This window comes from Pseudophryne corroboree, chromosome 6 (assembly GCF_028390025.1).
Source record: "Pseudophryne corroboree isolate aPseCor3 chromosome 6, aPseCor3.hap2, whole genome shotgun sequence".
In the NCBI taxonomy this organism is placed as follows: Eukaryota; Metazoa; Chordata; class Amphibia; order Anura; family Myobatrachidae; genus Pseudophryne; species Pseudophryne corroboree.
The window spans coordinates 6,174,530-6,186,869 of record NC_086449.1 but is presented as its reverse complement, the minus strand read 5'-3'; the positions used below and the strand labels follow the sequence as shown (position 1 = coordinate 6,186,869).

At 50.0% G+C, this 12,340-nt stretch overlaps 1 protein-coding gene across 2 annotated transcripts in view; it reads right to left on the bottom strand.

The window, feature by feature from the left end:
- LOC134935872 (insulin receptor substrate 1-like) overlaps positions 1-4,426 on the bottom strand; it is a 36,071-nt gene extending 31,645 nt beyond the window's left edge. The window contains exons 1-2 of one of the 2 annotated variants that reach the window (XM_063930705.1): positions 4,022-4,426; positions 1,715-3,481 (exon numbers count right to left, since the gene is read on the bottom strand). In XM_063930705.1, the coding sequence (XP_063786775.1) occupies positions 1,715-2,039 (325 nt within the window). In that variant the 5' untranslated portion in view covers positions 2,040-3,481; positions 4,022-4,426. The remainder of the gene's footprint in view (positions 1-1,714; positions 3,482-4,021) is intronic. The other variant, XM_063930706.1, reaches the window with a different exon arrangement.
- Between the last annotated feature and the right edge of the window lie 7,914 nt (positions 4,427-12,340).

The following is a 12,340-nucleotide window of genomic DNA, read 5'->3' as shown; positions in this document are numbered from 1 at the left end:
GCACAGAAACAAAATAACCCACCCAAATCTAACTCTCTCTGCCTCCCCTGCAGTGCACATGGTTTTGCCCAACTGCTAACAAATTTGCTGCTACGATCAGGTCTGAATTACCCCCACTATTATACTAAGCAATATATACACATAGCCCAGTACAGACACTACTGCACCATGCCATATACACACACACATACAGGGAGATAAGAATGTGCGATCCTGCCTAGGAATATTATGGTGTGACAGGTGCCATGTGGTAGATGGCAAATATGCTACAGGATAATGCAGCTATGAAAAACTCCAGACAGGCCTGCAGTGCCTAAACTGTACCAGCATTCGGGAGACACAGGAACAGCCCAGACGAGGCAGAGATCCTGCCCTGTGTTCTGGCCGCTAATACTTCCCTGGAGCGGGAGGTGTTTTACCTATACAGGTAATATTACCTTTTTAAAGACTGTTCTATATTTCTTTTTCTTTTCTCTCTGCCCACAAGCCGCTAAGCTGGCCGTGTGATGGCGCTATAACCATAACCTGCTGCAAAGTTCTAATTCTAATATCTGAGTGATAATCAAATGGACATTATCCTGCTATAATAATGAAGGGATCATTCTGACACCAGCGGCATTATTGTAAATATATGGTCTTATTGTATGTTTGTCTTTCTGCAGATTAAAATTACTTATCTACTGATTCACCAGCGCTGTCTAAATTGTTTATCTACAGTGCACACACAGTCCGGTTCAGACACTACTACACCATGCCATATATACACACACCGCCCAGTACAGACACTACTACACCATGCCACATATACACACAGACAGTATAAACACTACAACACCATGCCATATACACACACCACCCAGTACAAACACTACTACACCATGCCATATATACACACACAGCCCAGCACAGACACTACTACACTATGCCATATATACACTCATAGCCCAGTACAGACACTACTACACCATGCCATATACACACACAGACCAGTACAGACACTACTACACCATGTAACATATACACACACAGCCCAGTACAGACACTACCACAATATGCCATATATATATATATATATACACACACACACAGCCCAGTACAGACACTGCTACACCATGCCATATATACACACACAGCCCAGTACAGACACTGCTACACCATGCCATATATACACATACACAGAGAAGAGAATGTGTGATTCTGCCTATGAATAGTGGGGGGCCTTCTGACCCGATCGCACGCTGCAGTTTTTCGTAGTGTAGCGATCGGGTAAGGACCGCGCATGCACCGGCGCCATAGTGCAGGCAGAGGCGGTCAATGGGCGGGAGGGGGCAATTTTCCCGCCGTTTCGTGGGCGCCGTGTCCCGCAGCGGCTGCGTGAAGTCACACGCAGCCGCTGCAGGCTGGGGAGCGATGAGTAGCTCCTGGCCAGCACGCTAAAGCTGCGCTGGCCGGGAGTTACTCCTGAAATGCAAAGGCACCGCCGCTGTGTGATGCTTTTGCACTTCTGCGGGGGGGGGGGGGGGCGGCACTGACATGTGGGGTGGACTAGCCCTGTGCTGGGCGTCCCCCCGCATGTCTGAGTTCATTTAGCACAGCTACGATCAACTCGGAGTGGCCCCCATTATGGCGTGGCAGATGTAAGTATGGGAGATAAGGTACAGCGTCAGCAGACAGGAGGAAACAGACCTTCCCCATAGAGCGCAGCACTTATTACCCTGTGATTGCAGCTCCAGGATGGCATGGAACCAGGCTTCCTGCTCCTCTTCTCCCTCCGCGGACACGCAGAGACCCCCGTCACGCGTGTACAGGACCAGCAGGTGCCTCTTCTTAGCATCTGTCCTCTTATTCACGCCAAACGCCTCCTCCAGGACAACCGCTCCACGAGGACCCCCGGACCCCTCCGCCAGCCGGAACTTCTTCTCGTTCTCGTAGTACTCCAGCCGGGCCGGGCCGCGGGGTCCGGTAGATCGGAGGACAAAGTACCTCCTCCGCATGGATTTCTGCTTGCGCAGATAGCCGCACTTCTTTACGTCATCCATCTTTGGGTGCGACAAGCCTCGACGTCCTCTTCAGCCGTCCGCGTAGAGGACCAAAGCCTCTACGTCCGTAAACGGGGGCAGTGTCCCCCAAATAGCTCCAGGGTTCCTACCGTCCACCATCTAGCTCCACTCTTTCTTGTCCGACCAGGAGAAACCCGCTACAACGCTGCACCAAGAAGCACCTAAACAGCCATGTGCAACGTATGTATCTCCTGCATTAAATTCCTCTTCCATAGACTTCTGTAAGCGACACGTATTTCAGCTTTACCCCGGATAAACGTCTCGCTATCCTTTATTTCTCCAGAGAAACCTTTCCATACATTGAGTGCATCTTATAAATCTCCAGTCAGGTCACTTACGGCCCAGATACGATTGCAGGAACGTCCAAGTTACAGGCCATGTTTTCCTGCTGGCTCAGACCTCGATTACTAAATGTTCTTTTGTCTCCTCGCTAAGAAAATGCGTCTTATGTTCCAGTTCCACTAAAACACTCAGCATAGTCTCTTTCCCTGAATCCAAGTATTATGCTACCGACGTAAAATATCTCACCCCATGATCTCAAAAGGTCTTTTTTTTTTTTTTTTTACCTTCCAAGGTTAAACACCTTCCGAGAAAACAAAAAAAGTGCTAAGGTGGCGTTTTCTCGGCCACACCACAAAAAAAGTACAAATTAAAAAAAAAATCCGGCTGCACCTTATTTAAGCAATTTACCTTGGAGCCGGTTTAAGGTAATATGCACGAGTCAAGTATTACGGGAAAACGCCGTTCGCTGTCACAGTAAGTCAGGAATATTTTATGCCCAGCAAAAAAAAAAAAAAAAAAAATTACGCTAAAACGTGCCAAAAAAACAAACAATAAAACCTCAGCTTCTTACCCCCGGGGCGCACATTGCTCTGCCAGATCCTGCTGTGTAAGTCAGATTGTGCAATTGGCCGCGCGGTGAGCGAGGTGCTGTCGCTGCACAAGGGGCACTGTCAACTTTTCCAATTGTATCCCGAGAAATAGTCACCCCCGTGGAGCTCCAGGGACACGCTCAATGTTGTTTTCCAGATCTGTCGGCGTTTCCCCAGATGGTTTCAATTTACAAATTGGAGGTTTTATTTTATAGTTTGCCGTTCAGAACGCCCATAAGGGGAAAAAATAAAGGAGCATTATATAACAAAACTGCAATATACTGCGGCTTACCGGGTGGCAAAACGAAGATATTTTATGTGCAAAGTACAATTTTTCCCCCCTTAGTCTTAGCTACTGGCTGTGTGATCTGTGCAAAACAGGGAAATGGCATGTACAGTTATTCTCATGGAACTTTAGGCTTCGGGTGCACACAGCGGGCTCAGAAAACACGTCTAGATAGCGATCGGTTTAGGTCATCTTTGGAAACGCTGAAGGAGAAGGATAAAACGCTTCACGTAGCGATTGCCAGCTTATGCGGCTGCATCCACCTGAGGAAAAAGCAGAAAGGTCAGTATCACGGCCAGCAGAGGAGTCACATAAATCCTGCACGCTCAGCATATAACACTGTGCGCAGATACAGCGGCTGATATGCACCGCGCAAATCTACTCTACATATACGATATATATGGCGATACTCTCCAGCAAAAGGTATAAGGCCTCGGAGCTCCCAAAACCACAATCGCAGCGTGCGCTCCGCGATTAATAACAAGATCAATCTTTAATCTATATTCTTAAGAAAATAATGCACAAGACAGCGTTGACTTATAAAATAAAATGTCCATAAAAATAAAAGCGACACAACAGGAGACGAAGCTTCGGCGTAAGTATACGGTCACAAAGAAACAGGAATGAAAATAGAATTTGGAGTCGGGCGACGGTGGGGACTGGAACATTTCAATATTGCACAGAATTCTGGCAGATGTAAAGTTTGCAATGTGTCCCCCCGGCTGCAGCATGCAGAGGACAGCGCGGCATACTCAGGCCTTTCTCCACTCACCACCCAGACACCCAGTGTGTGCACAACTCACCCCGGGGCGACCATGCCGCCTCCTCCAGCAGCAGCAGCAGGGTCTGGATCAGTCTCTGGCTCTGCACTTACAGCTGTTGCAATCAGCCTGTCCTTTGCCCTGAATCACCAGCCACTAGACAGGCTGCCATGTGCTCCCCCCACCCCTGCAAGCTGGCACCCGGGGCTGGGGACCTTATATTGGGGGAGGAAATACCTGGTTAGCAATGCATGCTGCTCCTGCTGTGCAGAGAGGGGCTGCAGGGGGCACAGTCCTCATGCAGGGGGAGCAGACCTCATCCCCCGGCCTCTGCTGCAGCAGCAGTCTCAGGTGTCTGCTGGGGACACTGCATGTGTGTCTGGGGGGGGTGAGAGACAGAGGGGCTGGGTGCAGGGGACAGACAGCAAGCAGAGAGACAGCAGCCTAACTAAACTTGTTTTCCACAATCTCCTCCCATGGTCAGACAGCTGCTGTGTGTGCGCAGGGTCCTAGAGCCAGCTCCTTCCCTTCAGCTTATACCGAGATCTCACACTGTGTATACGGGGTGTACCTGAGATCTCACACTGTGTATACGGGGTGTACGCTCAGATCACACTGTGTATACGGGGTGTACCTGAGATCTCACACTGTGTATATGGGGTGTACGCTCTGATCACACTGTGCATACGGGGTGTACGCTCAGATCACTCTGTGTATACGGGGTGTACGCTCAGATCACTCTGTGTATACGGGGTGTACGCTCAGATCACACTGTGTATACGGGGTGTACCTGAGATCTCACACTGTGTATATGGGGTGTACGCTCAGCTCACACTATGCATACGGGGTGTACGCTCAGATCTCCCTCTGTGTATACGGGGTGTACGTGCAGATCTCACTGTGTATAGGGGAGTACCTGAGATCTCACTGTGTATATGGGGTGTACGCTCAGCTCACACTATGCATACGGGGTGTACGCTCAGATCTCCCTCTGTATACGGGGTGTACGTGCAGATCTCACTGTGTATAGGGGAGTACCTGAGATCTCACTGTGTATACGGGGTGTAGCTGAGATCTCACTGTGTATACGGGGTATACGCTCAGATCACTCTGTGTATACGGGGTGTACGCTCAGATCTCCCTCTGTGTATACGGGGTGTACGTGCAGATCTCACTGTGTATAGGGGAGTACCTGAGATCTCACTGTGTATACGGGGTGTACCTGAGATCTCACACTGTATATATGGGGTGTACGCTCAGCTCACACTATGCATACGGGGTGTACGCTCAGATCACTCTGTGTATACGGGGTGTACGCTCAGATCACACTGTGTATACAGGGTGTACGCTCAGATCACACTGTGTATACGGGGTGTACGCTCAGATCCTCCTCTGTGTATACGGGGTGTACCTGAGATCTCACACTGTGTATATGGGGTGTACGCTCAGATCACACTGTGGATACGGGGTGTACGCTCAGATCACTCTGTGTATACGGGGTGTACGCTCAGATCACACTGTGTATACAGGGTGTACGCTCAGATCACACTGTGTATACGGGGTGTACGCTCAGATCTCCCTCTGTGTATACGGGGTGTACGTGCAGATCTCACTGTGTATAGGGGAGTACCTGAGATCTCACTGTGTATACGGGGTGTAGCTGAGATCTCACTCTGTGTATACGGGGTGTACGCTCAGATCACACTGTGTATACGGGGTGTAGCTGAGATCTCACTCTGTGTATACGGGGTGTAGCTGAGATCTCACTCTGTGTATACGGGGTGTACGCTCAGATCACACTGTGTATACGGGGTGTACGCAGAGATCTCCCTCTGTGTATACGGGGAGTGCGCTCAGATCACACTCACTGTGTATACGGGGAGTACGCTCAGATCACACTGTGTATACGGGGTGTACGCTCAGATCACACTGTGTATACGGGGTGTACCTGAGATCTCACACTGTGTATATGGGGTGTACGCTCAGATCACACTGTGCATACGGGGTGTACGCTCAGATCACTCTGTGTATACGGGGTGTACGCTCAGATCACACTGTGTATACAGGTGTACGCTCAGATCACACTGTGTATACGGGGTGTACGCTCAGATCACACTGTGTATACAGGTGTACGCTCAGATCACACTGTGTATACGGGGTGTACGCTCAGATCACACTGTGTATACAGGTGTACGCTCAGATCACACTGTGTATACAGGGTGTACGCTCAGGTCACACTGTGTATACGGGGTGTACGCTCAGATCTCCCTCTGTGTATACGGGGTGTACGTGCAGATCTCACTGTGTATAGGGGAGTACCTGAGATCTCACTGTGTATACGGGGTGTAGCTGAGATCTCACTCTGTGTATACGGGGTGTACGCTCAGATCACACTGTGTATACGGGGTGTACGCAGAGATCTCACACGGTGTATACGGGGAGTGCGCTCAGATCACATTCACTGTGTATACGGGGAGTACGCTCAGATCACACTGTGTATACGGGGAGAACGCTCAGATCACACTGTGTATACGGGGAGTACGCTCAGATCACACTGTGTATACGGGGTGTGCGCTCAGATCACACTGTGTATACGGGGTGTACGCTCAGATCACACTGTGTATACAGGGTGTACCTGAGATCTCAGTCTGTGTATACGGAGTGTATCTGAGATCTCACTCTCTGTATACAGGGTGTATGCTGCTAGTACCGAGATCTCGCACTCTGTATACGCGGTGTACGCTGCTAGTACCGAGATCCCACACTCTGTATACGGGGTGTACGCTGCTAGTACTGAGATCTCACACTCTGTATACGGGGTGTACGCCGCTAGTACTTAGATCTCACACTCTGTATACCGGGTGTACGCTGCTAGTACTGAGATCTCACACTCTGTATACGGGGTGTACACTGCTAGTACTGAGATCTCACACTCTGTATACGGGGTGTACGCTGCTGGTACTGAGATCTCACACTCTGTATACGGGGTGTACGCTGCTAGTACTGAGATCTCACACTCTGTATACGGGGTGTACACTGCTAGTACTGAGATCTCACACTGTGTATACGGGGTGTACGCTGCTAGTACTGAGATCTCACACTCTGTATACGAGGTGTACGCTGCTAGTACTGAGATCTCACACTCTGTATACGGGGTGTACACTGCTAGTACTGAGATCTCACACTCTGTATACGGGGTGTACGCTGCTAGTACTGAGAGCTCACACTCTATACGGGGTGTACGCTGCTAGTACTGAGATCTCACACTCTGTATATGGGGTGTACACTGCTAGTACTGAGATCTCACAATCTGTATACGGGGTGTACACTGCTAGTACTGAGATCTCACACTCTGTATACGGGGTGTACACTGCTAGTACTGAGATCTCACACTCTGTATACCGGGTGTACGCTGCTAGTACTGAGATCTCACACTCTGTATACGGGGTGTACACTGCTAGTACTGAGATCTCACACTCTGTATACGGGGTGTACACTGCTAGTACTGAGATCTCACACTCTGTATACCGGGTGTACGCTGCTAGTACTGAGATCTCACACTCTGTATACGGGGTGTACACTGCTAGTACTGAGATCTCACACTCTGTATACGGGGTGTACGCTGCTAGTACTGAGATCTCACACTGTATACGGGGTGTACGCTGCTAGTACTGAGATCTCACACTGTGTATACGGGGTGTACGCAGCTAGTACTGAGATCTCACACTCTGTATACCGGGTGTACACTGCTAGTACTGAGATCTCACACTCTGTATACCGGGTGTACACTGCTAGTACTGAGATCTCACACTCTGTATACGGGGTGTACGCTGCTAGTACTGAGATCTCACACTCTGTATACCGGGTGTACACTGCTAGTGCTGAGATCTCACACTCTGTATACTGGGTGTACACTGCTAGTACTGAGATCTCACACTCTGTATACGGGGTGTACACTGCTAGTACTGAGATCTCACACTCTGTATACGGGGTGTACACTGCTATTACTGAGATCTCACACTGTATACGGGGTGTAAGCTGCTAGTACTGAGATCTCACACTCTGTATACGGGGTGTACACTGCTATTACTGAGATCTCACACTGTATACGGGGTGTACACTGCTATTACTGAGATCTCACACTCTGTATACGGGGTGTACGCTGCTAGTACTGAGATCTCACAATCTGTATACGGGGTGTACACTGCTAGTACTGAGATCTCACACTCTGTATACGGGGTGTACACTGCTAGTACTGAGATCTCACACTCTGTATACCGGGTGTACACTGCTAGTACTGAGATCTCACACTCTGTATACCGGGTGTACACTGCTAGTACTGAGATCTCACACTCTGTATACGGGGTGTACGCTGCTAGTACTGAGATCTCACACTCTGTATACCGGGTGTACACTGCTAGTACTGAGATCTCACACTCTGTATACGGGGTGTACGCTGCTAGTACTGAGAGCTCACACTCTGTATACCGGGTGTACACTGCTAGTACTGAGATCTCACACTCTGTATACTGGGTGTACACTGCTAGTACTGAGATCTCACACTCTGTATACTGGGTGTACACTGCTAGTACTGAGATCTCACACTCTGTATACCGGGTGTACACTGCTAGTACTGAGATCTCACACTCTGTATACGGGGTGTACACTGCTATTACTGAGATCTCACACTGTATACGGGGTGTACGCTGCTAGTACTGAGATCTCACACTCTGTATACGGGGTGTACGCTGCTAGTACTGAGATCTCACACTCTGTATACCGGGTGTACACTGCTATTACTGAGATCTCACACTGTATACGGGGTGTACACTGCTAGTACTGAGATCTCACACTGTATACGGGGTGTACACTGCTATTACTGAGATCTCACACTGTATACGGGGTGTACACTGCTAGTACTGAGATCTCACACTCTGTATACCGGGTGTACACTGCTAGTACTGAGATCTCACACTCTGTATACCGGGTGTACACTGCTAGTACTGAGATCTCACACTCTGTATACGGGGTGTACGCTGCTAGTACTGAGATCTCACACTCTGTATACCGGGTGTACACTGCTAGTACTGAGATCTCACACTCTGTATACGGGGTGTACACTGCTAGTACTGAGATCTCACACTCTGTATACCGGGTGTACACTGCTAGTACTGAGATCTCACACTCTGTATACGGGGTGTACACTGCTATTACTGAGATCTCACACTCTGTATACGGGGTGTACGCTGCTAGTACTGAGATCTCACAATCTGTATACGGGGTGTACACTGCTAGTACTGAGATCTCACACTCTGTATACGGGGTGTACACTGCTAGTACTGAGATCTCACACTCTGTATACCGGGTGTACGCTGCTAGTACTGAGATCTCACACTCTGTATACGGGGTGTACGCTGCTAGTACTGAGATCTCACACTGTATACAGGGTGTACGCTGCTAGTACTGAGATCTCACACTGTGTATACGGGGTGTACGCTGCTAGTACTGAGATCTCACACTCTGTATACCGGGTGTACACTGCTAGTACTGAGATCTCACACTCTGTATACGGGGTGTACGCTGCTAGTACTGAGATCTCACACTCTGTATACCGGGTGTACACTGCTAGTACTGAGATCTCACACTCTGTATACCGGGTGTACACTGCTAGTACTGAGATCTCACACTCTGTATACGGGGTGTACGCTGCTAGTACTGAGATCTCACACTCTGTATACCGGGTGTACACTGCTAGTACTGAGATCTCACACTCTGTATACCGGGTGTACACTGCTAGTACTGAGATCTCACACTCTGTATACGGGGTGTACACTGCTATTACTGAGATCTCACACTGTATACGGGGTGTACGCTGCTAGTACTGAGATCTCACACTCTGTATACGGGGTGTACACTGCTATTACTGAGATCTCACACTGTATACGGGGTGTACACTGCTATTACTGAGATCTCACACTCTGTATACGGGGTGTACGCTGCTAGTACTGAGATCTTACACTTTATATGTGACTTACATTATATTGTATTCCTGGACCGCTCTGTACATTGGGGTTCCGAGTCCACCCCAGCTCGAGTGTTCCCCCAGACTCGGAGCCCATGTTGAGGCCGAACATCATCCTTCCAGCGCCACATTCTCGTGGGACTTGGATTCTAAAAAAGGCGCCGCTGTCAGGACTCTGCGCCAATTCAGTGTAATGCACGCTGCTGTGTGCTGCGTTATTCTCTGCTGTACTGGCTGTGCTGTGTCCAGCGTCTCACAAGTGGCTATGCTGTATAGTGACTGTGTATAGGGGGCATGCTGCACGCTGCTGTGTGCTGTGCTATACTCTGCTGTACTGGCTGTACTGTCCCCAGCGTCTCACAAGTGGCTGTGCTGTATACTGACTGTGCATAGGGGGCATGCTGCACGCTGCTGTGTGCTGCGCTATACTCTGCTTTACTGGCTGTACTGTCTCCAGCGTCTCACAAGTGGCTGTGCTGTATAGTGACTGTGTATAGGTGGCATGCTGCACGCTGCTGTGTGCTGCGCTATACTCTGCTGTACTGGCTGTACTGTCTCCAGGGTCTCACAAGTGGCTGTGCTGTATAGTGACTGTGCATAGGTGGCATGCTGCACGCTGCTGTGTGCTGTGCTATACTCTGCTGTACTGGCTGTACTGTCTCCAGGGTCTCACAAGTGGCTATACTGTATAGTGACTGTGTATAGGTGGCATGCTGCACGCTGCTGTGTGCTGCGCTATACTCTGCTATACTGGCTGTACTTTCTCCAGGGTCTCACAAGTGGCTGTGCTGTATAGTGACTGTGCATAGGTGGCATGCTGCACGCTGCTGTGTGCTGTGCTACACTCTGCTGTACTGGCTGTACTGTCTCCAGGGTCTCACAAGTGGCTATGCTGTATAGTGACTGTGTATAGGGGGCATTCTGCACGCTTCTGTGTGCTGCGCTATACTCTGCTATACTGGCTGTACTGTCTCCAGGGTCTCACAAGTGGCTATGCTGTATAGTGACTGTGTATAGGGGGCATGCTGCACGCTGCTGTGTGCTGCGCTATACTCTGCTATACTGGCTGTACTGTCTCCAGGGTCTCACAAGTGGCTGTGCTGTTTAGTGACTGTGTATCGGGGGCATGCTGCATGCTGCTGTGTGCTGTACTATACTCTGCTATACTGGCTGTACTGTCTCCAGGGACACACAAGTGGCTGTGCTGTATAGTGACTGTGTATAGGGGGCATGCTGCACGCTGCCATTTGCTGCACTGTACTCTGCTAAACTGGCTGTACTGTCTCCAGGGTCTCACAAGTGGCTGTGCTGTATAGTGACTGTGTATAGGTGGCATGCTGCACGCTGCTGTGTGCTGCGCTATTCTCTGCTGTACTGTCTCCAGGGTCTCACAAGTGGCTGTGCTGTATAGTGACTGTGTATAGGGGGCATGCTGCACGCTGCTGTGTGCTGCGCTATACTATGCTGTACTGGCTGTGCTGTGTCCAGGGTCTCACAAGTGGCTGTGCTGTTTAGTGACTGTGTATCGGGGGCATGCTGCATGCTGCTGTGTGCTGTACTATACTCTGCTATACTGGCTGTACTGTCTCCAGGGACACACAAGTGGCTGTGCTGTATAGTGACTGTGTATAGGGGGCATGCTGCACGCTGCCATTTGCTGCACTGTACTCTGCTAAACTGGCTGTACTGTCTCCAAGGTCTCACAAGTGGCTGTGCTGTATAGTGACTGTGTATAGGTAGTATGCTGCACGCTGCTGTGTGCTGCGCTATACTCTGCTGTACTGGCTGTACTGTCTCCAGGGTCTCACAAGTGGCTGTGCTGTATAGTGACTGTGCATAGGTGGCATGCTGCACGCTGCTGTGTGTTGTGCTATACTCTGCTGTACTGGCTGTACTGTCTCCAGGGTCTCACAAGTGGCTATGCTGTATAGTGACTGTGTATAGGTGGCATGCTGCACGCTGCTGTGTGCTGCGCTATACTCTGCTATACTGGCTGTACTGTCTCCAGGGTCTCACAAGTGGCTGTGCTGTATAGTGACTGTGCATAGGTGGCATGCTGCACGCTGCTGTGTGCTGTGCTATACTCTGCTGTACTGGCTGTACTGTCTCCAGGGTCTCACAAGTGGCTATGCTGTATAGTGACTGTGTATAGGTGGCATGCTGCACGCTGCTGTGTGCTGCGCTATACTCTGCTATACTGGCTGTACTGTCTCCAGGGTCTCACAAGTGGCTGTGCTGTATAGTGACTGTGCATAGGTGGCATGCTGCACGCTGCTGTGTGCTGTGCTATACTCTGCTGTACTGGCTGTACTGTCTCCAGGGTCTCACAAGTGGCTGTG